The sequence below is a fragment of the Squalius cephalus genome, assembly GCF_949319135.1.
Source record: "Squalius cephalus genome assembly, chromosome: 1".
Lineage (NCBI taxonomy): Eukaryota > Metazoa > Chordata > Actinopteri > Cypriniformes > Leuciscidae > Squalius > Squalius cephalus.
This window is the reverse complement of record NC_137122.1, coordinates 37054819-37081873: the sequence shown is the minus strand read 5'-3', so window position 1 is coordinate 37081873 and position 27055 is coordinate 37054819. Positions and strand designations below refer to the sequence as shown.

Below are 27055 nucleotides of genomic sequence, written 5' to 3'. Positions count from 1 at the left end.
TGAGAGGGAGAAAGAGAGTCTATGAGAGTGAAGTTGAGACGAGGTCGAGTGCTGGCGCAGTAGTAGTACGTACTGATTGGCCAGGTCTGAAGGAGCCACTGCTCCGGCCCAGGCAGGTCTGTTCTGGCATCTGGTGCGCCGGCCTGGCACAGCGGGTCAAAAGTCAGAGCGTGGGCACCTGAGGCGCCACAGCAGATAGGCACTCAATGGCCACACTTATCATACAGGTAGGCAGGGCCACCAGGCCAGGGGGCCCCACAGAATCCATTAGAAACATTACAACACGTCTAGCATCTCCAGACAAAAAGGCTAATGATTTTGGAGTACTTTAACAGTGATATTTACTTTGATATATATCATCTGAAAAAAAAAAAGCAAAAAAAAAACAACCAAACACACGAGAACACTTCAGTCTTGTTGTGGTGTTTTTTCCCCCTCATCAGACATCCCTTCGTTTTGCTACCATTTTCGAAATGTCTAAATTTCAAAGTCGAAAGGCTGTGGAAAGACGAAGACGAAGAAGAAATGAAACGGCAAAATCCGTTTAGAGTTCAAAAAGGAGCATGAAGTTCGGTAGATTGCTTTTTGTCAGTTTCACACGTACACGTGTATTTTGTTGGCATTAAAGTCGGAGCTTGACGCTCTTGCTAAGTGCTATGAAGAAACCACGCCGCCTTTGTTCCATACTTTTGTACCAAATACAACAACAACGAAAAGAAAAGAAAAAAAATGCACTTTGTCTACTGGGTTACAAGAAACACCTCTTATTTGGTTTGAAGCCCCTGTTGCCCCTGTAGTCACACTTGTCCTTGAGTGTGTAGAGGAAGTGCTAGTGAATGTTTCATCACCATGGGCTTACACACTGACAGAGTCCTCTTCTGTTCAGTCCCATGCTTGGTGGTGGAGCTGGAGACGAGTCTTTGATCCCTCCCGTCCCCAGATGAGCTCCGACCGTTTCGCCGGCAAAAAAGCACTGCGTAAAGGACGGAAGAGTCTGTGGCATATATTGCACGTCAGACGAACGACAATGAGGACTTGTGTTTTTCGAGAGACCGAGGTCATTTAGGAAAATTAAAGAAAAAAAGAAAGTAGTCCATCTGAAAAAGTGTTTCCTGTACAGTTTTTTTTTTTGTGACAAGTGGTTAATATATTCCTCAGCTGTCCACATGTCCTCTCAGTTTAAGAATAAATGCCTCAAATGTGCAGAGGGGTCATATACATGTCCATCCTTTTGAGAGTAACGAGGACAGGATGGCAACCGAGGGAAATGAGGAGGACGAATGCGCGTATGCTGCGGCTGACATCCAACCCATGACAGTCCTGGCTCAGAAATGAGAAAATGTGCAATTCTCAAAATGTTTCTTCAGAGTACAAGTGGAGTGGGACTGATCAGCAGTTAAGGCTAAAGTTTAGTGCTGTTAATTAATCCGAACAATCCAAAAGGACAACTGAAAAAAAAAAAAAAAGCCAGTCCAAAACACAGGGAGTTGGTTTGGAATGATGCATATTTCTTCGGGGAGAGGGCAATATGCTGTGATTGGGCTGACAGGATGTGCTCGAGCCAGAGGAATTTAAAACAAATGGCAGCTTGTCTCATCGGTTTGTAGTAAAATACACTTTCACACTGGTATCAGTTAATAGAGAAAAGTTTCTGTAAAGGTTCACTTCTCTTTTAGTCACGGTTCTTCGTAAGAAGTCTATAGAATACTGTAACCCAAGCCTAATGATCAAAATAACACAGATGAAAAGACGCAAAACCAAACAAAAAAAGTAGATGAAGAAGGTCAGCAGCCTCTATGCAAGTGTGGCCTCAGCCTCCTGTCTCTTGTTTTTTCACAGTTCCACTGACGCTGATTATCGCCAAATGATTTGCTTGGTTTTTGCTCTTGAAGTTTCATATTTCGCTGCGGTAGGGGGTCGAGCGCTTGGCGCTCTTACATGGACTCTCCGCTCAGCAGGTCTCCAGGAAGCAGCGTATTGATTGGGGTGGGGCTGCCGACCACTCGACCGTCCTCACCACTGGGCGGCCCCCACAGGCTGGAGTACTGCGGTACACCCCCCCACAGCAGCTCGTTGCTCGCCTTACCGCCGGACCCCGTCCCGCCTGCGCCTCCTCCCAGACTGCTGCTGTTCCAGTGGCCGATGGAGTGTGTGGCCGCCGTCCCTCCGCCTCCCAGCCGAGTTTGATTGGTGCCGGGGTTGGCCTGCCAGCTGGTGGTGTGCGTGAGGGACTGACCCTGTGCAAAGAAGCGGTTCACCTCCTCTTCTCCAGCAAACTCTGCCAGTATAGTGGTGTTTCCCAGAACACACCTGAAACACAAGTATTTAGAGAAAGAGAACAGACGAATGTGATCATATAGTTGAGGTTGATTCCACAAAAAAAAAAAAAAAAGAGAGAGAGAGAGAGAAAAAAAAGAAAGGTGAAAGATTTATGTACATGTGTAGGGACTTCTGGGCCTTGGCAGCCTCCTCTTTAGAACTGTAGCGCACCACGGCATTGCCCTGCGTCAGGTTGAGATGGAATGTGATAAGCGGGCCGTGCTGCATGCACAGTGTCCGCAGTGTTGAACCATCAATCTAAATATCACATAACAGAAAGAGCAGATTTATAACACTGCAGACAATTCATAAAGAACTTATAAGTCAATGAACATAACAGTAGCCACAAGAATACCTGTGGTGTGAGGTTTCTCAAAACCAACCAGCTAGTGCTCCTGCTGGAGCTGTCTGTACTCCATGTGGTACCTACTAAGAGAGAAATCAATACTTTAATGCCAAACAGTTAACAATAGTCCATTAATATAACCATTACAACATAGTCTAAGAATTAAAGTACCAAATGAAAGTTTGGGGCAAACAAGATTTAAAAAAACAAAAAAGAAACAAATATATTTATTTAGCAAGGATGCATTAAATAGATGGAAAAGTGATAGTAAAAAGACATTTATAATGTTACAAAATATTTCTTTCAAATAAATCCAGTTATTTTGAACATTCATTAAAGAATCCTGGAAAAAAATATATCACGGTTTCCACAAAAGTAATATATAAAAGGTCACCTCTGTAAACATTTGCTTTTATTAAATATAATAGACATATTATTTCTATTATCTAGATTACCGTTGCCATTATCTAACGTAGACTGATTTTTAATAACATTGTTAAATTTAATCCTTAGCAAATCTCACAAAAATTAATATACATTGTTAATGCTGTATATTAATGTAATGCCTTAATCCACTTGTAAAATTTAAACTGTTTTCATGGTTTTTATTTTATTTAGACACAATAGTATTGAGTTTCTCATTGGCCATAACCTGAAAACAATTAACAGATTATCGGTATTGACCAAAACATTAATATCGGTTCATCCCCATGTCATGATGCACAACCCGTAGTCAACCCTTCACTTTCACTGTACGAAAGTCGACATCACATTTTTGTACAGCAAAAACGTATTGTAAAGAACTACTTCAGTTAAGTCAAGAAAGTGTGATCAAGCAACAGCGTGTGAATGTTGACTAACACACGACATATGCGAGACCACAAAAAAAAAAAAAAAGTTTGCTCCGCCACAAGAGCCCGTGCTTGCAAACGCTCCAACCGTTCCAATCCTCACCTCATTTAACCCCCAATGTTTCGACTAGTGTTCACACCCACATAAAACAGTCAACTGACAAAATTCAACTGCTGTTTCAATATGCCCACACCTACGCCTACGAATAGCTGTGCAAACACATATCCGCCTGGGATTAAACTGCGCCTTTCACATACACAGAGACACAAACACACACACACACACCTGAGGAGTAGGAGCCGCTCCAGCCAGCCACGAGTCCCAGGGTGTTTCCACCCCACGTGGACGAGGACTTGGTGTTGGTCAGGCCCGGAGGTGGCCGTGTGGGAGCAGTTGTGTTCCGGAGTCCTTGTGGGACTTTCCAAAGCTCGTGAGAGAGAGAAGGCTGGGTGTGTGAGATGGGCCCTGGGGACCAAGTGGACTTCATGTCAGACAGCTTGCCTGTAGATCAGAGGTGTGAATGTGTGAAGAGGTCAGAAGAGAAAACGAGTATGCTGACAGACATCTTATTTCCTGTTCCTAATTCTGTGCACTCCACACATACTGTGGTGAAATGTGTTCTCACAGCAGTCATAGTCAATGAGGCACCACCGCAAATAGGAAAGAGAGGGTCCAGGCCCATGTGTGACATCATAAGAGTAGATGCCTCACAAAATATATATATATATATATATATATCTGAGTGCCCTCTCACCACTTCCACCTCACAAAAAAAAAAAAATCACAGACAGCAGGTGACCATGCTGCACAAAGGGACAGTGTGTGACTAACACCACTGAGGGGATGTACGGATGAATGTAGGTGGGACAGAGCTCTCTAAGGGGTAAAGGGCCACTCTTTAGTCGGATGCACTAGATATACAGGAATGCGGCCACCGTTTTGGGGCCCCATGCTAGGTTGAACGGTAAGAAAAGGCTGTGATGGGGAGGACTGAGGGCAGGAAGGGGATTCTGGGAGTTGTACCTGTGCTGTCTGCCTCGGGGGAGGACAGACTGAAAGAGCTAGTGACTGGCCAATCGCTCGAGGGAGGCAGAGCCTCACCCTGTGAAGAAGTTGGGGTGGAACCTACAATGTGTCCCGAACAAAGCAGGCAAGAATTCAAAGCGGAAATCAGAAAAATAATACAAGTGAAGAAAAAAAACAAAAAAAACGTAGTGGTTGCTTTATGTGAAAAAAACAAAATCAATAACAAAACAATAGTGCAATACGCAATACCTTTTATTCAAAATATATATACGATTTTTACTAGAGATGGTAAGATAATGGGATTTGTTCAGGCTTTATGGCTCCAGTGTCATTTGAAAGTAAGTTCACTGAAAGATAATTTCTTTGAAGAGAAAAGGTGATTGGTCCTCTTACCTCCACTCCTGTCTCTCAGCAGGTAGCGGTTAACATCCTGAATGTTGGTGTTGATGGTGGGCCCACTGGGAACACTCCCTGGGGTCATATTGGGGTCAGTCTCAGGGTCAATATTCTGCAGTCCTTTCCAGGGCACTCCTGGACAAAACTCTGAGGGATTTCATAGAAATCAGATCATGAAAGATATGACACATTGACACATGACACAGTAAGGTTTGTTCATCTTCAAATGATAAAATAATAGATGTATTGTTCAACAAAGTATTTCAATATTTTACGGTTGTCAAACATTAGTGGATTATGTTAATGTGAAGACCTACACCTGTAGTTATTCTGCTGGACACCTAAGGCAAAAGTCAGTTGAAAAATGGCCAATTATTCATGCATTTAATTTTTTGCAGAGGCTACATTGTTTGGTATTTTTTAATCCAGTGTAATGACATTCCGTTATTTTAAGTGTGACCTAAATGTCCAAAAGTATTAAAATATTTTTGAGTCCTTTCAGAGCTTTCATAATACCATAACTAGTCCAAAGAGATTTTACAGATGCCAGTTAGTCACCTGGAGGCCAGTTGATATTGGTCCCGTTGGAGATCTTGTCATTGGTGTTCTTTCCCTGGCCCCAGCTATCATGAGGTGCCAGAGGGCTGGCAGGAGACTCAGAGCTGGGAATCAGATTGTAGGGACTGTAGGAATCATCCAGCTGGGGCTTACTGGGGTGACCCAGACTGGGGCCTGCAGAGTGCCCTGTATAAAATAGGTGGTATGGAATATCATCAGTATCAGGCCTGAAATTAACCACTATGCCACATATTTACAATACTGATAACTGTAACAGTGATGCGTACCATGCTTGCTGTAGTTGGGCTCCATTGGAGAGGAGTTCCCAGATAGGTTCTCCATGGAGTTAGGGTGTGTCCACTGTGACAGGCGTGACTGAGGCTGAGGAGAGTCCTTAATGGACAGGCCACCCACCTCCATGCAGTTTACATTCATGTTGGGATTTAATCCAGCTACAGAGAAGCACATTTGCAAGGATCAGCGGGGGTGAATTTAAAGAGAAAATAAGTTCCAAAAAACCTTTTGATGACCTTTCTAGTCATTTGTAACTGAATAGGAGTTTTTATCGGCCAATTAATCATTCAGGTCAATCATTGTGAACCGGGTGACTGACTCATTGAAAAGAATGGATGATAAAATAAGAAGATTTGCTCACAGGTTGAACATCAATATGGCTTGCAAACAAATTGATCTGTACCAAATAGCACTATCTAGCTAATGAACCATTTTAAAGCAGAGAAAAACTTGAAATATATATTCTCTACAGAAATTCCCAAGACTTTAAAAATTCCATGGCAATTCCAGGTTTTCTAGGACTGTGCGAACCTTGTATAGAAGAACATTTGGAACTTTACTTGTCTAAACACAAAGAATACAACAGCAGACAGTGTTGGCAACTCACAAATAGCGTAGGGTGAGAAGGAATTTGGAGAAGACTGCGGCTCTTTGGTCTGAAGGTCGGAAACAGAGAGGCTGGAGACCTGGGGATGGGATGGAAATGTGTCCAGAGCTGATTTGCCTGCGCTGAGATGCAGGCCCGGGTGTGAGGGGGGCGGCTGCTGCTGCTGTTGTTTCATCAGCAGAGCCTGAGCCAGCTGCCGCTGGTGCTGCTGGATCTGTTGCTGCATGTTATTGATTGTACGTGCAACCTGCAAGAGGACATGCTTGTGAACACAGAGCAGGCTGAACTTTAAAGGCGGCTGAGATTTAACATACAAACAAACTTATTTTTTTTGGGTTTTCATTTTCAATGGTATCATGATGACACTAGTTGGAGGAGAACTGCTCACTTGCTGCTCTTGCTGTCGGATGGGGCCAGAAACACTGCGCTGTGCCTGCAACATCTGCTGCTGAATTTGTAAACGCTGGTACGCCTGCAAAATCATCGAGACAAATTTACATTGTGATGAGACATTAGGAGTGAAATTTAAGATTATATGCTGACAAATAAAAATACATTCTTTAAATTACAGATGAAAGTATCAACAAGATGTCAAAAAACTGGCACTTACCAGTTGCAGCTGATAAAGTTGGTTCAACAGGGTCATATGCTGAGGGTTTATTGGTGAGGTTAAAAGTGCAGGGTTGAGACCAATGTTTTTTGCTGCAAACTGTAAAAGCTGTGCTTGAACCTTTCAGTGAAAAGACAGTCAGAGTTCAGCATGATTTCATCACTCCTACACAATACTCAAGTGTTGTGTCACCAAATGAAGTCAGTGTCACAGTAAGGTGCTAAATAGGGGTGGGACAAAACATTGATAGGGCAATATATCGTTGTCCTTCGTGCGATACGAGAATCAATACGCTGGCACCAAATATTGATATTTTAATTAAATAGATTTCTAAATAGATTTCCCTGCTCCCAGCGTCGCTACTTCATGGCTCTTCGAGGTGGCGCTCAACACATTAATGAAGGAAACGTGAACATAAGTTAACTAGCCTAAGAAAAAGAGGTTTTTAACAGGATGGCGGACAGCAGTGTGAGTAAAATAATAGATGCAAATATGCCCAGACATATATGTTGAGTGCGTGAACACAATGGCCAATCAGAGGTGTTTAAGAATCTGCTCAACAGCGCTCAAAATGCAAGGGGGAAATGCTAGTGTCAATGCTATGTAAAAAGTCGTTTCCTTTGACAACACTATTCCTTCCCAGGTTTATTTTAAGGAAGCTGGTAAACACTGAGATGAAAAGTTTAAGCTTTTAAAAAGTATAATCATAAAATGTTTCATTTACTTAAAATGTTAAATTTGATTTACAGACTGAAAAACTTTTGGAAATCTGCACTTAATCTTTTCACAGGCATTTTGTTTTCATAATTAGACAGATATCATGATGTATCATTATAGGATTGTCTAGGAATATACTGATTATCGCAGAATTGCTGTACCGTAATGATATCGGTATCGTGAGCCATGTATTGTGTATCATATGGAGGTACCATGTGATTCCCACCCCTAGTGCGAAACCAATTGTGTCCATGTCTGTGCACACCTGAGGGCTGAGAAACTGAGGCACTTGAGCGCGAAGACTAGGCTGGGACGAGTTGAGAGGTGGCACTGACGGCTGGAGAGGAGGCTGCTGCTGCAGGGCCCGGGCTTGTGCTGCTCCGCTACTACCAAACACTCCACTCTGCATCTACACAAACGCACACAAAACTACTTATTCGGAATTTGACTTCATGAGGATATGCTCAAAGCTGTTATGCTGCTGCTTTAAAGTGGGCAATATACCAATATCTACACAGAAATGTGGACGAACGTGGACCAATGTGGCTGAAAAACTGTGCCCCCCAAAAAATATCTGGCCACTTAAGCCACACTTATGAAATTAATATTTGTTTGTATGAATGTCACTGTATCATATAAAACTAATACAGACATAAAACATAAAAAAGACAGACTTTTAAAAAAGTTAAATAGATATACAAAAACAATAGATATGGTTTAATATCGAAGACAAATATACATAGATCCTCATAGACCCACCTGTCTGTTGTTCAAGTTTTGCATTGCAACTCCAAGGCTCTGGCCAGGGAGTGAAGCACTACCCAATGGGAGCTTCAGGCTCGGAGAAGGCATAAACGGTGAGGTTTGGGCATCATCTGCTAGCCCAGCATCCTAAGGAGGAAAGAACGAAAAAAACAAAAGTCAAACAATATCCACCACAATGTAAAGTCTTCTAGATGGAATAACCAGAATGTGCTGATTTTTAATTGTGAGAAGCACAAACCTTGTCCAAGAAGGGGGGGCGATCTGAAGAGGATTCTTTGGAGATGACTGAAGGCCTGCAGCCCATTGGTTTATTGACTAGGCCATTGTTATAGTCAGAGATTGCCATCCCCCGTTTATCTAGTTCGGTCTTCTTCTCCAAAAGGGCACCTACAACACAACTAATATTTAAATACAATATTCTAGCAAAGAAAAAAGAAAATCTGAAGGAACTGAAGATTTTGCAGGTATAAAACCTACTCATAGCCTGATCCAAGTTCATGTTGTTGCTCTTGAGGGCCTCTTCTGCAGGGTCTCTCTGCAAAGGCAAACACAAGCACAGCAAAAACCCAGAAATTAACCATCTGCATTAATAAATATTAATTTTAAAAAGCCAATACATTTGTAACTAGACATGTATGGCTATATGTAAGGGATAATGTACAACTAGCCAGTCAACATCACAAAATAAACCCCAGGCACAACAGTCAAATATACAGGGGGATATTTGGGATATTTACAGAGATAAAGCACTTACAGGGAAGCCCATGTCAGTCAGCTGCTTGATGAGACGATTCATTATCCAGGTATCATCCTGTTTGTTTGGGACTTTTCCCTTTAAACAAAAACAGAGATCAATGAGCTCAATCTGCAGCATGTAATGTGACTAACACCTACATTAAACTCATGTAGCTTTTTTATTTATTTTTTTACCTTTGGTAGACTCTTTTTGGGTGGGTTGCCCCAGGAGTTGCAGGAGGAGTTGCTCTCCTGAGATGCAGTGCTGTTCCACATGTCGCCGTCATCCTGCTCCCATTGCCCTGCAGACATGCCCATGTCCTCACCACCTCCCCAGCCATCTTGCATAGATTTGGGGGCTGGAGGATGAAAAAGATAGATTTATGGAAGTGTCCATAGTACAGATCAATATTTGCAAATAGTTATGTTTACAATTAAAAGAAACAAACTATTTTTTCCTTGCTGAAATAGCAAAACATGTACAATCCTGCAATGCATTATTTACAACAACAGGGGGCCCTGTTGTTGCACATTTCAAAGCTCTGATAACTAGCATCTGACCAACATCAATTTCCAACACTGTAAATTTGCAACTGTATAATTGCATGTGATTTTTTTGTAATATTTAATTCAATATTCAAATAAATGTAAATGAATAAAACTAACCAGGTTTGCAGGGGGTAGATCCAGGGGGTCCGTTGCCTCGACCATAGACCTCAGGGCCATTATCACCCCAGCCACCTTGGGGTTTGCCCCATGCAGAAGTGCCATTGTCCACACTTACTGCAGGGGCGGCTGGCTCCCCCCATGAGGGCTCAGGTTTTGAATGTACATTTGTCATCTCACCCCATCCTGCAGAGAAATATTGCAAACTTCAGAACAAGTTTTCACTGCATATTAAGTAATGTACTAAATGCTTTAAAGGTTGGCACCATGCAGTTCATACAGTGGGGTCCAAAAGTTAGATATCTTCTATTTTGCATTTTTCCCCTCTATAAATTATATTATCAGCATAACAATTCAGTTTTGCATTTTGCCCCTCTACAAATTACATTACCAGCATAACACATGGAGTACGAAGTTGAATTAAAAAAATGAACATGAATTTAAGAATTTATTCATTTTAAAACATATATTGTAATTAAAGCTTTGCTTTATTTAAAAAACAAATGTAACTTGGTAAGCTTCACTTTCTTAAAATGGAATAATAAGCTACAATATTAAATGTCTGTTCAGTTCTTGGCACATGGGAGAACTGAGGATGCCATGTTAAATACAGCTTTGGCACAGGGAGTGTAAAGCTACACACAAACAGCAGAGGGCGTCGGGTCTGTTCCAAGTATCCTGCTGAGGAATAGTGATACTCCCCACAGATGGCGACCCAACTCTAATTACACACTTCCTCCTGGCTCAAACACTATGTTGAACTTCACTCATAGATCGAATGTAAACACTATTCTGTTAGCATGAACTGTTACTCAGTTTTTTTGTTTCTTGATTTGTATGGCATTATAATCAAAGGTATAGTGATACATTTGAACTAATTAAAGGTCATTGACAATAAATGCCAAAGAGTCTTGTTTCTTACCTGGATTCATGTGGGTTGTTCTACTGTGAGGCGGTCCCGTTTGATGTGGGCCAGCATTATCAGGGGAAATGTTATTATTGTTTGAGTTTGGCCCTCCATGGCTGTGAGGCTGCATGGGAGGTTGGTTATGGTGGGGATGATGATGATGATGGTTGTTGGGTACATTGTTGGCATTGCCAGGTCCTGGTTTGCCTTGGATCCCAGGGTTATTCCTGTCCCAGAAATTGACTGTCTTGTTGTAAGTGCTTGGGTCCCCCCAAGCTGAGGTACCGTCATCGATCTCCATCTTACGGCGGATGGAGGGTGGAGAGGGCTCTTCCCATCCAGTGGGGTCTCCAGGATGGTCAGGTTTAGAACCTCCACCATTTCCTCCACTCCATCCAGAGCCACTCTGCTTTACAGAGCTAGGACCTCCCCAAGAACCCATGCTTCCGCTTCCACTGCCACTACTGCCATTGGTGCCCTCTTGAGGCTTGTTATTCCATCCTTGTGGTGGCACACTGGGGCGTTGTGCATCTCCCCAGTTTCCCCCTACTCCCGGGGCAGGCTTTCCCCATCCCCTGGAGCCCTCGTTCCAGCTAGTACCCTCTCCCTCCCAGGTAGAGCTGGAGGGACCATTTTTCTTTCCATCTCCAGGTTCACCCCATTCTCCTCCAGACCCACTTTCTCCACCAGGTCCATTGCCCCATCCGTGAGATTGTTTGTGCCCCTCAGCCCAGCCCTGTGGTTTGGCTTTAGAGTGACTGTCTTCCCAGGTAGGAGATTTCTCCTCTGAACCCCAAGTCTGACCACTTTTTTGCAGGTTGCCACCTTGGCCTCCGGCTGGGGTACTGCTCCAACTTCCAGGACCACTGGAAGGTTTCTTGTTGCTGGTTGGATCAGCCCAACCAGAGCTAGCCTGGGGTGATGGCATGGCTGTGGCCCATCCAGGTGCAGCTCCAGTACTAGGACAGGGGCCCTCATTCTTGCCTCCAGAGTCAGGTCTGGATGTAGTGCCAGAGTTTGGGTTGGCACTGCCAGAAGTTGGTGTTGGTCCTACTTTGACTGCATTTGATGACGAGCACCAGGCTTCAGTTCCAATGTCATTCTTGCGGTTGGAGCGTGCAGCTTCTTCAATCTCCCAAGCTGTGTGCTGCCGCACTGGTGTTTGTCCCCAGCCTGTGTTGCACAGAACCCGAGGGTCCATATCCTGGGCTGGCAGAATAGGGGGAGCCTCATCTCTTGATGAGTGGTCCCTCATGCGAGGATGGCATTCCATGCTGTCACTGCTTCCCTCACTAGCTGTAGCATTGGCCCCACGGACCCAAGAATTGAGCTGCTGCTCTTGGGTGGGAGAGCATGAAGAATCCCATCCTTTGGCCTCACTGTTGGAATGCTTACCCCAGTCCCCAGTTGAGGCAGCTTGTCCCCAGCCAGAAGTGCCTGAGGCCCCTCCTTGTCCCCAGCTGCTCCCTGAGTCCCAACCAGAGTCTTTTGAACCACCACCAGACTTGGCATCTCCATTACCCCAAACAAGTTCCTCGTCTCCATTGACTTGCGAGGCTCCTCCTGGAGTTTGAATAAACGAGCCCATGCCAGCAGGGCTAACGCCCCAGTTAGACAGGCTGTGGCCTGGGCTTCTGGGCTCCTGCTTAGTGTGATTTGGTCCATCAGTGTTAAGGTTCTGAGGTTCGGAGATGAAAGACACATTCGTGGATGGGGTGGAGTGTGGCTCTGAGGAGTCACTGGGCACATTGCTACCCCATGTGGTGCTGCCATTGCCATTGCCACCATTACCTGCAGAATTTCCATTGGCACCACCCATACTGCCACTGCTGCTAGAGCCCTGGCTGGGCAAAGTGCCCGGTGGGCTACAGAGATTAGGAGGAGGAGGGTTGCTTCCTCCTGAGCTGCCGCCACCCATGCCGGTCCCTTCATGTCCCAGAACTGGCCAGGCAGAGGGGTTGGCGTTGGGGTTTAAGTTCAAGTTAAAGTTGGAGGAGCCCCAACCCCTGGCTCCCACTGATGTGCTGGAGACTTCATTCTTCCCTTCTCCTCCACTGGCAGGAGAAGGGCCAGAGCCCCAGCCTCTGCTGGCCCCACCCTGACTAGAGAGCAGACCTCCTGAGTGGCTGGCATTGGCTTTGCTGGGGTGATTGGTGGAGAAATGGCCTTGCTGGCCAGCTCCTGTGGCCATGCTCATGCTGCTGATGTCACTGATACTTTCAGTGTCCAAGGGGCATCCTGCAGGTGCGTGGCTTTCTTTGCATGAAATGGAAGGCCACGCCTCCGTATCGCGCTCGTCAATAATCAGTGGATCCCAGCTGCTGCAGCTGTTGGTAGAGGCTGTAGTGGCACTGCGACTGAGGGATATATTCTCATACTGGGCTGCCAGGCCACTCTGTGGGGGCAGCTCTACAAAAAGAATTGGAGAGAAAGAAACAAACTATTAAGATACTGTGAATGTAATATATATATATGAATTTAATTAATTCATGATATTATCACAACAAGGCATTATTTTCTTTATAGACGACATGTTATTATGAAATACAGTATATGTATAAATGCAGTTATCAATACTGCATTAGATTATGGAAAATATTTTTATTTTCAAAAATATAAAAACACTTTTTCTATACAAATACAAAGTTCTCAGATGATGCATTTCATAATTTGCATTAAAAAAATAAAAACACTGCAAATCATTCATCTAAATTACCATTTACCGCAAGATCTGCTTAGACTGATCAAAACATTTTTTTTCTTGGCTTCCTTTAAGACAAATAGGGTTTTACATCAGCACGGTAGCCATGGTCATAACCTATAAAAATATAATAAAAATGCACCTTCAAAAATGCAGGTTCACATGTATGTGCTGCCCTGGAGTCATTATTTTTCACTGCTGTCACCACAAAACCTTCTACCAACCACAACCATCTCCCTCTGCTGGACTGACAGGTTACAACCGCACTTTGGTTTCAAAGATGTTCATTCTAAATCTGATTTGACACATTGAGCTCAACATTGAAAGCAGTGCAAATGCCCACATATGGATAATAGGATCCTGTTGTGTTCATTCGTTGGCAAATTGTGTCCAGCCTCCTGGCACTCACTCAACTCTGTTGTTGTTTTTGTGTGGCTTTGCATGCGCAGACAGCTCAGTCTGTGTCAGATCTGAGCAAAGCAGCAGCAGCTTTCGTGCACAAAGCTTTGTGTCACCAATCACGCAAAAAACCCTTTCAATTAAAGATAAAGAAGAGGGAGTATATAAAAGAGAGGATAGTGCATTTCCAACACAAACGCTGTCCTTCTAAAGAGTCACTGCGTAGTAAAGGACGCCATTTTATCAAATCTGAACTGAAGCCAAAAAAGCTTAGAGCTGCCATCAACATCTTACAGTGTCTCGCCACAGAAAGTTTATCAGATGAGCTCAGCAAACCTCTGCCCTGCATTAATCTCTAACAAGCAATGCAATAGCTTTAAGGATTTGCGTTTTATTTGCAGTTATTTGAATGGTATGCTTCCAAATCAAACAGCAGCAGTACAGCAGGGAGCAAAGCAAAGGAAATGCAAAGCAAAGGAAATGCCTGTTATCAGCGCGTGGAGGATCGTACTATGAGGCTGGAGGGGGTGGGGTCGCAGAGAAGTGGAAAAGTACCTGAAGAGAGATGTCGCCCGACCATCCTGAGAGAAGCGCTAGGCTGCGTGCAGAGCACTGGCCATCCCTGTTACAATATGTCTGCTGCTCGAGAGGCTTCTGAGGCTCATATTTGAAATGCTGCCAAGGAGCTGCAGCTCAGTACACGAGCGACCGCCCCGTTCGTCCCTCACAGCTTCGGCAGGATCCGATCTCTGTTCCCTCACCCGGGCTTTATTTATATCTACCTCTATTCCTGATTCGGAGAGGAGACTCTCTCGTGAGGGAGGGGAAAGGGGTTGCATGGGAGTTGAAGGTTAAAGCCAAAAGCATTCCGTTGTGCCATTAGGAGGGAGGAAAAACAAAACAAAAAAAAGAGATTCTTTTCTTGTGCACCCTTCTCTTCTTTCATGCTTTCAAACTGTCACAAAACATTTAGCCGAGACCATTCAGACTGCAATTAGCACCGCTGCTCACAATAGAGCGAGCTGAATAGATGCACAAAAGCAAGCCAGCCTCAGAGCATAGGCTGCACTGCAAGGACTGCAAATACAGAAACACACACAGCTCCCTGTCATAATGGCTAATTTTTAGTATAGTCTTCTTGTAATATTAAAAGTACAGTGGGTGTGTGAAGTTATAGCTCTGCAAACTAGAGGTGCGGTCCTAAGTTTAGAGGAAAACAACACTTCAATGGCTGAATGGGAAACAGGATAAACACACCAAATGAGGCTCACATGTAGGCGGGCAGGTGGCCAAGGACTAAATGTCTGTGCAGAGTGTGCCCGCTCTTTAATGATGCAGAGGAGACAAAAAGACGACCGGAAAGCATGCATGCTGGGAGAAAAGAAGGGATGGCTCCAGTACAGGAGAGATAGAAACACAGAAAATGAGATGAACACTTACAAAAGCACACTAGCTCTTGGCATCAAGGAGGGCATTGTTTACAAATGATCCCAGCGCCTCCTATATACACAAAACACCAAAGTCCGAAGAGAACAGAGACTCGTATTATACTCCAACTCAGAGCCAGCTTTTTCTAGCCAAATATGCAATGATGTAATCAAAGCCTCATTATTGATTATTCCCTTTTCTGCAAATGACCCTTTTATGAAAATCCTCAAACAAGTAGATCTAAATGCTAGATTTTATTTAGGTTTTACTACCTAAATAGTTATTGGTTGGTTTTGTCTTTCTGTAGTAACTATTACAGTAAGAGTGCCAGAGTACTATCCAGGCAGCACGATGCAGCCGAGGAAGGGGAAAGGAGTGAGTTTACCATCCTGTGTTGGAGACAAATTAGTCCTGTCAAACACTAGACAAACAGCGGCACACGTGCACACTTTCTCTAAATAGAATTACCTAAAAATTTCTTGCCAACATTTAGGAACACTTAAAACAAAGAGGATGTAATTTGTTACTAATAGAGGTCAACCATTGTTATTTTTACATTTTCTGAAAAATATACAATACATTTTTTTTTAAAAAAAAGTCTAAACTTTGCCATTTCCTCAAATTAGAAGGAAGATTCCAGTGTATTAGCAATATTAATCTTGAATTAAACTGAACACATCAGGAGTGTAAATGCGTAATTTACCTATTACTATATTTATACCATGCTTAAAATAGCATCTTCGCTATAATTAAATGGTCTATATAAAAATGTTTTGTGTTTAAACCAGTGTTGTTTTACTATTTGTTCTATATTATAGTTTTTTTTAACAATTTTTGAGTTGGCTTTTATTTTTATACTTTATACTTTTATACAGTTTTCATTACAATTTTAGTTTAACCTTTAGTAACTATGTATTGAGCTTGCCATTTAAAAAAAAATATTTCTAAATAGTTAAAATTTTTATTTCAGTTTTAGTTAAGTATTAATACTTCAACTTCTTTCAGCAAGTTGCCAGGGCATCAATTCTAATTAGTTTCTTTTCCATTTTTTTTCCATTTATTTGTTAGTTTTTAGTTATGATAACTACATTGGTTTAAACGTTGCAACACATCTCGCTGTTTTTTCGGGAATAAATCTCAAGTCTCAGGACCTCTGCATTCGATTCCTTTCCACTGCAATCAATCTCACTGTTTTAACTAAAACAAATGTAACCAGTGTGAATGGAAGCATAAACTGTGTCATTTTTTGCCCTGTGTTTGTATATGCATTCATGTACAAATCAATAGCAGTGATACTGTGGGGTGAAGAACAGAGGGCTTTACTGATGTTGCCATTTGTCAGTTGTTGCAAAGATGCATAGTGGTAGAGAGGAGGGAGGGGCCAGTATGCATGAGGGTCTTATGCAACAACCATCCGTCTTGATCTACTATACCACAGTCCAGCTCATCCATGGCAGGATGTGACATCAGGAATAGGCTGAAACTAGGTGACCACTAGCATTGGGCAGCAGGGGGCGACTAGAACAGATGTTAGCAGAATAACACAGGCATGACAATAAGAACTCATCCAACTAATCAAGACCAGGCAATAAAATAGTACAGAGCAGCATATTGGTATAGATTGCTGACAAAGCCCTCAATGCCTGTATGTGCATGTGTTCTCTGTAAACCAAAGAAACGGAAAGCTAGCTGTACTGGCTTGAAGCAAACTACTCTACCAGAATAGTTTTTCAGCTCTTGATTACATTACTTTTGGGAGGAAGAGAGGCTTCACTCCATTTTACATGGGAAAGTTCTATTTAACATTTCCTAAGCTGGGCCTTCTCAGCCCGGTCAACTTCACTTCCCGGTCACAACAGTGTTGGCGTTGGTAGGATGCATGCAAGTTGTATGGGTGTGACAGGAAAAAAGAAAAAGAGAGAAAGTTTGTATGGCCGGGAGCAGAGCCAGCGCTCAGGTCTGTTTGGTGGTTGGGGGAAGAGAACACAGGACTCACTGAGGCAAACAGGCCCATAATGAGCTGATAATTCCTCTGCAACATCAGGCCTGTAAGTTGTAATCCACTCCACAGAGCAGCCGGCCACACTGCAACATAAACCTCAAATCTACATTGAGAAACAAATGCACTAGGCCTTAAAGGTGAAGTGTGTAATTTATGTGCCTCTAACAACAACAACAAACCCTAGTGCTAAATAATGACTCAAGACCCTGGCATTCTGTTTTATTCAGTTGTGCTCTGACTAGCTGTTACCCATTCACACCATTACAAGCTGTATACCTAATCACACTACTACAGGCGTGATTGTGTATTCACACACACACATGAAAATGGGGCATGAGGCCACACAAAAGTAAAAATGCATCGACTTCTACAATTTCTGCGGATAGAAGGCAAAGCGTTTCTGACCCTTGGGCTGTTTTACATTAGATATCCATGTGACGACTGTAGGAAAGCAAAAGAGACAAGCTAAATGAATACAGCCTCTGTGCTGCTGCTGCTGCTTCTGGCTTAAAGCAGAGCTGTGGGCCATTCGGCTGCATTCCAGTGGCTTCCTGTAAAAACACACACACAGAGAGAAAGCTGGGAGCTCTTATTACTTGCTAGGCTCCCAATGACCGTTAAGTAACATTCAGCGGAACCACAGCTCAGTGCACGTGTCGACTCAAAACATACCCAAAAGCAAACTCAACAAATAGAGACAGAAGCGAGCAGGAAAAGAAATGCAAGTGTAGGTAGGTTTTTAAAAACCATCACAATGCATTCTGGGACTGCCATACAGGCAATGCACAGTCATGTTTGTTGATCTCTTGAACACAATGGCCAATCAGAGGTGTTTAATTTAATCAGACTCCACTCACCGCTTAAAACGCCAGAGTTCTGAATGCCTACGAATCCTCTCATTAACAAAGACAAACAAAATAAGAGATTAATTATGCAGTGTAGATATCTATTGATTTTAATGGAACTTTGTAAGATCGCCAACAGAGATGAATGACAGCTTTTTAGTGGTTGTAAATGGAGCGGACTTTACGTGCTTTCGAGGCTATATATAATTAATTGAATAAAAGTTTTGTCTTTCATGCTGCTAAGAGGACCGACGGCTAAGTACATGCTGCCTAAAAATAAAAATAAAGTAATATATAGAAAAATATGCATGTGCAACAATAACACGCACAGTTTTAATCTACTGTCTTAGCATAATATAACTTGTATATCATAATATGGTTGGTCTCTATTAATATTGAAGACTATATGCTTAATATGTAGCTCTGTTTGACATTTTGTATCAGGGTCCCTGCTCCATGTCTCTATCGCCAGAGGGGTCCTTGCCCTGAAAAGCATTGAAGACCCCTGCTTCAGACCAGAGCCAATCAATACTCTGGCATGGCACATATATGGGCCGGCACATGGACAATTCTTCTCTCCTCCCAATCAAAGGAGACTCCTTTAAAATCACGCACATTTACTGTAAGCTGTGAATCACCCCTGCCCACAGAGCTGATCGTCTGCCATCTCTCCTTTCTCCTCTCAAACTCATTCTTTCACTCCGCCACATCAGTCGAGAAGCCACAGAAACAGCTGAAGACTGCCAAGTCCACGTACAAACTACAACACTCTTGGCACACCCACACGCCTCCAAACACAGGAAGTAGCAAAAAACAGCTCAGCATGACTGTTTCTCTCCACCTAACTTTCTTTGCCTGCAAAACAGAGACAGAGCGAAAAAAACAGCATCCACTACTGCCTACTGCACATGCACACATGAATGAGTTCAAACAACACTATATAACACAAAGACCATGATTAAATGTCAAAAGGAGATTTTAACAAGACCCTGACTGTGTGATGAATAAATTAGTCCATTTTACTGCCTATTGAACCACATCTTTTGTGCCTCATTAGGGGCTGCTCACACATAATGTACTTTTTCATTCCGCTTTGCTACCTATTCCACTGCTATTTTTGCTATTTTCATTCCACTCTGATACTTATACATTGTTTGTCTACGGATATGTGCTAGACCATCATTTCTGACAGTTGTGCTCCGCGTCTCGCTTCTCTCTTCTTGCGATGTCTCGCACAACACGGCATTGTAAAAATGTGGCACTCAAAAAAAGTTAAACTTAAAAAAAACCCAACTCATTTCTACTGATAAATGTGTTATGTGAATGGCCCCTTAGATTAAAAAATAGCTTGACAACACGGTGGAATGGAAGAAGAGGCATTTTTTTAAGCCGTTATAACTTACAAGTTGTATTTTTAATTAAAATCTAATATTATGCCTGAATATAGTTACATATTTCCCGATTTGTTTCTGTTCCGATTCACAATTTCAATTAAATTCCAATTTGATTCTTGGGTATATTGTTGGGTACATTAAGAGTGCAATCAATCATTAAATCCTTTTTCACCCAGCCCTATTCATTATACCATAAAATTCCAAAAAATGTTATGCCTGCCTCTCATCGTCTAGTTTTTCTTTTCTCTGCCTATTTGTAATTTGTTTTGTTGTTAAGTCTCCATTCATCACCTCGCTGGTAGATCGTTTATTAATTAAGAACACAGTTTTATAGTTTTACACAATGTGCTGTATGACCACCACAGCCTGTACAAACCAGCATCCAAAGACCTCCGCCACAACCAGCTCTTCCACTTTCCTCCAACATTTTATAAAACGACAAAAAAAGACCACATGGTCACCAACTTTGGACGACACAAAGGCCGCAAGATTTTTTCTGGGCTGCACCCTGGTCCCTGACTCAGCATGCTATCCCGTGTGCATCATGGAGGAGAGGCTGACCTGGGTGGGTCTGGCAGGAGAAGGGCTGAGGTGTAAGGCTGGCGGACACTGGCTGCGCAAGAGCCGTGCTCCCGGCGGGCAGAGGTTGGCCCCGCTTCAGTAGCTGCTTGTGTTCGTGTTGACGGAAACGAGGGGGCACCTCTCTGGGCGGGTAGCGAGGGGCTGCCGGCTGCTGCTGTTGTTGCTGTTGGTTGCTGGAGGGTGCGCGCTTGCCATTGCCACCAGTGCTGCTGCTGGCTGAGGGCACGGACGGGTTGATGGCGGTGCTGGGGTTGGTGGGGGGAGGAGGGGTGGGGCTGGGCTTGGCAGAGTCTGGCACTGTGGACACAGAGATGAAAGAGCGAGAGAAAGACAGACAGAGAGAGAAAGAGAGAGAGAGAGAGAGAGAGAGAGAGAGAAGAGGGAGAGAAGAGGGAGAGGGAAGCATAAAGTTAATTTTAGCACATGCCGTAACGAAAGCAAACAGGAAGTGTCTTAAGAGGGATGACTATGAGAGGATTCGGGAGGGACGAGCGGGTGCGAGACCATTGAGGATGTCGGTTCGCCTGTCTCTACCAATCACAGACGCAGAAGGGCACTTGGGGAGGGAGACGAAAAGAAATGAAAGTGCCGTTTATCTTAATACCTCAGTGTTGTGGAGGAGGTAGAAACAGTTACACAATTAGCCATCAGAGAGACTGATCCAGGCAGATCTCCGCCTGAGGCAGAGGCAAAGATGAAGCAGTGGGAGCACAAACATCTGTGTGAATGAGTGCCGGACTTACGTAACGCACTCCTATCTCACAGACGGGGGGAGATGCATATACTGCTGGGGGATAAACCACTGTCTGGTGGAGGAGCAGAAGCTTGGAGGAAAAACACCAAAAACTATTTGATAACTCTACTTCGTGGGTTTTTGGGCTTTTATTGATTTTAGGAGCTTCTGAATTTTGAGGCAGAGTGACAGAGGGGGAAATATCAAAATGCATTCAAAGATAGGTCTACACTGATGCACTGCAATTATTCACACAAAGACCTTGTCGAACAGACCACAAAACTTCAAAAAACAGTTCCGCAACTAAGTATTAAGTATGCATTTTAAAGTGTACGTATATAAGGGTGTATTCACTAGGGATGGGCGATATCTTATCGTTTGCGATATACCGCTGAAAATTCTCCCCACGATAAAAATTTGTCTCCTCGCGATAATAACGATAAGTCTAGTTGATGACGTAGTTTTGTGCGTGCCCGATTCACTGTTCACGTGCGGAGTGAAGCATGGCGGAAGGCGGACGTGAGGCTGAGGAGAAGCTTGTTGTTAAGCGAGGAGCTACCTCCACAATTTGGAACTGGTTTGGTTACAGAAAATCAGAAAGCGGGAAGCGGCATATGAGGCGCCGGACTGGACAAAAGCGAAACGAACTGCGCGAGAGAGTCCGAGTGTGTCTGCGCGCGCGAGCGAAAGTGCGCGAGAGAGACCGAGTGTGTCTGCTCACCTCACGCGAGCAGGGCTTATATGCTCCGAGAACGGGGACACACACACACACACACACACACACACACACACACACACACACACACACACACACACACACACACACACACACACACACACACACACACAGGTCTGTTTAATTTAAATAAAGGGAAAAAAAACGAAATTTAAATAAAGAAAAATGGAATTAAACAAAACACAACACAACTTAAAAATAACATTCTGATATTTTACAGAAGAAAATAATTTATCGTCATGTGTATCGTTATCGCAATAAATACCTGAAATTATCGTGATAAATTTTTTAGGCCATATCGCCCATCCCTAGTATTCACACCTGCCTTATTTGGTTCGACTGAATCGAACTCTAGTTCGTTTCCCCCCTTGGTGCGGACCTTTTGGGCAGGTGTGAATACAGCAATCAAACTCGGGTGCGGACCAAACAATCGAACCGAGACCCAGCTGAAGAGGTGGTCTCGGTACGGTTCCAAACGAACTCTGGTACGGTTCGTTTACGCTGTGAACATGAACCGACCCAATTGCAGAAAACTGCGCCTTTTTATTTGACTGCTCTTATGAGGATACTTAGCAAAACGGACATTTTGGCATAATGGTGTCTTATTGTTCGTTCAAGCGTGAAAGAGAACGAGAATTCCGGCGCGCTGTCTGTGCACGCGATACTGTTGCGCGTCTTTCTGTGCGTCGTGTGTGCATCAGGACATTCACAGACAGACCGTTCTCTTTTGTCTTATCGCGCTTAAATGGTTTAAAAGCATGTTCTCTCCGCCGGAACCGTCTTGCAGCACATCGTCGTCTTCTCAAAATCCTAATTACAACATTGTATAGATGACATTGTATCATATGATGCTCATTAGTTTCTTCATATTGCGTTTGTAGAGAATAACACCAGATCAGTAAAATAACAAATACTGCATTACGAAATATCTCCATGCTGAGCCAGTTTGTGCACTTCCTGCTTTTCCCTGCTTGAGAATTCCTGTCCACTGAATGGACGACCTTAGCACACGTGTGGTTTTGTTTACACATTTTGGTTCACTTGCAAAAAGAGCAGTGTGAAAGCGAACCGTACCAAACAAAAAAAAAAATCAACATTCTATTTGGTCCGGACCAAAGCAAGTGAACTATCGGACTTTCCTGGTGTGAATACACCCTAAATATCAGGAATAAGGCAAAGGTACAAGACTGCATACTTCATAAGGGAATTAGCTAGTCATCTGATAAACAAGCACTGCAAATTACATAACTGAATGTTAAATGACTACTGAAGCTGTTTGAGAGTGTAGGGAGAATTTTCGATGACATGATTAACTAGTACAGTCTGTTCAATGGTCGATCAACACAATGAAATACACCAAAAAAAATAAATAAATAAAGGATTTTGCTGCTTGTTGAAAATCTTTTGATATGTTGTCATTTTAATTTAATCATGTTCAACCACAATCCATTACAGTTGGGACTACATGAATGATTTTATTGTGTTAAAGTAGCATTGCATAAACTGTTAACAAGATTTCCACAATCCATCATGCTTTGCATGGGACTGGATAGGGAGAGTAAATGTTTACAGAGTGTTATTTTATGCATTTTTTTTACCAAGCTGAGAAAAGGGGAGGCCTCATTCATCTTTAGTGTTCTGTTCTGTTGATGTTTTTGGGGTGTTACCATTGCGGTGATGTGTAGAACGTGTTTGGGTTGAAGACCTGCTAACAATAATTCAAGGTGCTGAATAAAAAAACAAATACTTGGACTACACTTGGGAATGCAATGGATGTAACCAGTTTCATATTTTGACTGCCAACACCTAACATCAAATTTGTAAAGGTATATTTAGCTAATATGTGTAATTGTTAGCTAATGGTTTACTTCAAAATAACTTGATTCAATCGTTATTTTAGCACATTTAAGTGTAGTTGGGTTTACTTCAATTTCTTTAAGATGCAATGCAATGAAGAGTGAAACTGGACTTGACATAAGAACTCATCTCTCCCTCACAGCCTCTTTCACATTTGTGCAAGCATAAATACAGCGTTTTCTGTCAGGTCTTTAAAGCACTCACTAACATCACTCATTAAAGAAGGTTTGTGGTAATCAGGTGAACTACATTCTCCAGCATCCACTGCTTCTTTCCAATAGGCTGGAAAGAGGCTCACAATCACATTCTATAGATTATGCACTGGAGAGGCCCATTGTGACACAGCCTGAATGCTACATGAAAACATGAATCCTGAGCTAGTGTGAACATGTCCTTTCAATTTCTCCCTTTCTCTCTCCCTCACATGCAAGTTCCTCCCCCAGTCGTGGCCCCCTTGCTCTCTTTCATGGCATGTTTGCAGCACAGACGCTCTCCAGTGGCGCAGTCGCAGTGCTAAGCTGGAATCGGTGACGCCAATCCCCGATTAAGTCCAGCTCAGCCTGCCTGCCAAGAGCTGGCCGACCAATCGCTACAGATTCCTCCACTCCTCTCACATACGTGTCTGAGTCAGCCCATTGTTACAGACGATTATGAACGTGTTATGGGAAGCATACGGACTGCCAAACGCATGGCTAATTTCTCGTCATTATTCTGGGAGTACCTGCACATTCACACTTTTAAAAAAATTAGCCGTGAAAAATTGCTGCAGTCAGGGCCCTTTGATGAAGGGTATTCTAGAAGCTTCTGTGGAAACTGTCAGCACTCGTCCAATCACAACGCAGCACTGGCGAGGGGTGGTTTGAGAGTGGAAGGGGGAGGGAGATGCAATGAGTCCTCGAATGGGAGATGAGGGGGGAAAAAAGGAGTCTCTGTGTGTATGCATCTAAATCCAGCTCTCTGAACACTGGACACATGGCCACACTGGACACAAATCCTCAAACAATTACACCATAGGGAGATTCATGTGAACTGAAATGCTTTAACTGCTAACCAGTTTACGGAGACTTATTTTAAAGCTTTGTCGCTCTGATACACACTCTCACGTGTAAAAGCATGAAGGCAACTAGCAAGACCATTGACACAGAGATCTGGCAAGGATCTGTTTTATGTTATATTATGGGTTAATAATAACAATAATAATAATAATAATTTTGTAATTTTTAAATAATAAAATTATGAACGTTTTTTGTTGTTTTAAAGTAAACATGTACACAAACAAAAAACAACTCTCACATGATATGCCAGTGGATACAAGACAACATTTCATATGGATTACGGTGATGAATAAGTAGTTCATCAGGCCTGAATAGTAGTCCCACTACAAGACTGACGATTTCGACAACTTTTTAACTATATAAAAAAATATTTGAAAGATTGAATAATTCATGCAAGTGCTTTAACAAATATGAGCTTCACGATTTCTGCTTTGAAACCCACGTTTTGCAAGTGCACGACCCCGTGTATTTCCATTGTAAGTGCCATACTGTTACTTAAAAAAGAAAGAAAAAGAAATGATTGTCTGTGGTAATGGACATTATGCCATTAATGCAGTCGATATACATTGACTTACTGATCCAAGAAAATTATTTTAATTACCATTGTTCTATCTACTGTATGGAACAGAAACACTGAACAAACACTGCTTGTGCAGAAATGCAAAAGCTTTTTCATATATTATGTTTATCAACAAACAAAAAACACAAAAGGTGCTCAGATAAATAAAATAAAAAAATGCTCTAAAGAGAAAAGAAAAGACTGACACAGGAGAAAGCAGATATCAGCTTTCGGGGGGGGGGGCCGCTAAGATATTAAAGATGTTTGCAAAACAGCTCATATGCGCTCTGAATTCTCAGAGAATTAAGCAGCATTTCATTTCAAAGAGAAAAAAAAAAGCATAATATATTGGCCCGAGGGAGTATTTTCCATCTTACGGCGTGCTACAGCTCTCTCTCTCTCTTTCACGTAGACAGCTTCATTTACTGTCTGAAGAGAAATTAAATCCTGCATTAAACGTTCAATTCTTCGACTTCACAGGACAGATGAAAGCACTAAAGGTACGAGAATGGTGTAACATGTCTTAGTAGGATGAAATTACAGGACCTGAGCCCAGTCTAAATACAGAGGAGACAACTTAAATGTAAATACAGCACACTGACTGCACCTCCTACTACAGACACACACTCCGCACATGCTGCTAACACGTAATGACAGGCTTTCCAATATGAGCAGTGACTTCAAACGGAGGCCAAAAAGCGCTGAGTGGGTTTATTTTGATCAAAAGCGCTTTCCAGCACCGATTTCAGCCTGTAAGTGAGTTATGAGATGTGGAGATGTGAATTAGACCTCACAGAGTGAACAGGTTTTTGAGGTCAATATAATTGAACGTCACTCTCTCTCAATGGCACGTTAGTGGCCGTCTGTGGAGGAGAGAACAGGCAGATATTGTGCTACCAAATCATTATCTGTCACTTTGTTGTACTCTGTTGTAAATGCTCTATTTTAAACCGTCCTTGTTTTCCCAAACAATATATAGTTATATAGAGTTTGTAAAACAATAATAGTTAAGGAACTAAAATCATGTACAAATGACAAGAAAGTCTGGAGAAAACAATAATTTAAAACATTTTAAAAACTTGATTTTATTTTTTGGAAACATTTAAGTGATTTGCAATCTATACAAAAACTCAAGTTTCTGTGAAATTGTTTGAGAAAATGCTTGGTACTGTTAAGGTGATATTAATATCACAAGCCAGTCATAGTTTCTGACCAGTGAATTTCCATGTTTTTTTTTCATGACTTTCGGTCAATTGTGAGCAGACAGGGTTTAAAAAAAACATTTAAGAGAGATAGCACTTCACAAATAGACATTTCTTCACAAACGTTTTGCCTCAAAGGACCCGCATTGCAATCAAGATTAGGAACTAGATTAGATAACTAGAAAAATGTATATTCATAAGTCTACTGTTAGGCTTCCTTATACATCCAGGTTTTCCTGTTCTTAAAATAACAAAAACAAATGCTCTGAGAGAGAGAGAGAGAGAGAGAGAGAGAGAGAGAGAGAGAGAGAGAGAGAGAGAGAGAGAGAGAGAGAGAGAGAGAGAGAGAGAGAGAGAGAGAGAGAGAGAGAGAGAGAGAGATTCTCAGTTTCTCTCACCAAATTCTTACTCATCGCATCCTTTCATGTTAACTTTCATTAGAATTTTTTTTTTTTTTCATAATTTCTAACCCTTATTTACATTTCTTACTGAGAGAATATTTCTGAAGCAGTGAAACATCTGATATCTTAGTGCAGAGGGTATCCTCTGTTTGTGCATGTCCTCAGGAGCCAGACACATGGAGTATTTCTCCTTAGGGTGGCACTTACACAGACACCTTGTGATGCCTTGTGCATCCCCGGGTCCCAGACTAAGCTTGTTGCTATGGAGATACACACCTTGCAGTTGTTGTTTTTTTCTCTCCGCCTCTCCCAGATCTCATCACAGCAGAGCATCTGTCACTTCCTCACAACACAAACAAACCT

The 27055-nt window shown here is 42.6% G+C and overlaps 1 protein-coding gene across 8 annotated transcripts in view; it reads right to left on the bottom strand.

Moving 5' to 3' along the window:
• Window positions 1–367: 367 nt before the first annotated feature.
• Window positions 368–27055, bottom strand: part of tnrc6c1 (trinucleotide repeat containing adaptor 6C1) — a 180320-nt gene continuing 153632 nt past the window's right edge. For 4 of the 8 annotated variants that reach the window (XM_079887825.1, XM_079887830.1, XM_079887824.1 and 1 more), the window contains exons 4-22: window positions 20129–20446; window positions 10814–13207; window positions 9892–10077; window positions 9421–9584; window positions 9245–9322; window positions 8968–9025; window positions 8729–8877; window positions 8485–8616; window positions 7991–8134; window positions 7009–7128; window positions 6787–6870; window positions 6399–6645; window positions 5785–5949; window positions 5498–5683; window positions 4937–5086; window positions 3803–4018; window positions 2675–2748; window positions 2438–2577; window positions 368–2310 (exon numbers count right to left, since the gene is read on the bottom strand). In XM_079887825.1, coding sequence (XP_079743951.1) covers window positions 1935–2310; window positions 2438–2577; window positions 2675–2748; window positions 3803–4018; window positions 4937–5086; window positions 5498–5683; window positions 5785–5949; window positions 6399–6645; window positions 6787–6870; window positions 7009–7128; window positions 7991–8134; window positions 8485–8616; window positions 8729–8877; window positions 8968–9025; window positions 9245–9322; window positions 9421–9584; window positions 9892–10077; window positions 10814–13207; window positions 20129–20446 — 5381 coding nt within the window. In that variant the 3' untranslated portion in view covers window positions 368–1934. Of the gene's footprint in view, window positions 2311–2437; window positions 2578–2674; window positions 2749–3802; window positions 4019–4936; window positions 5087–5497; window positions 5684–5784; window positions 5950–6398; window positions 6646–6786; window positions 6871–7008; window positions 7129–7990; window positions 8135–8484; window positions 8617–8728; window positions 8878–8967; window positions 9026–9244; window positions 9323–9420; window positions 9585–9891; window positions 10078–10813; window positions 13208–14453; window positions 14555–20128; window positions 20447–27055 lie in introns of those variants that run through there. The other 4 variants (XM_079887823.1, XM_079887828.1, XM_079887829.1 and 1 more) reach the window with 4 other exon arrangements.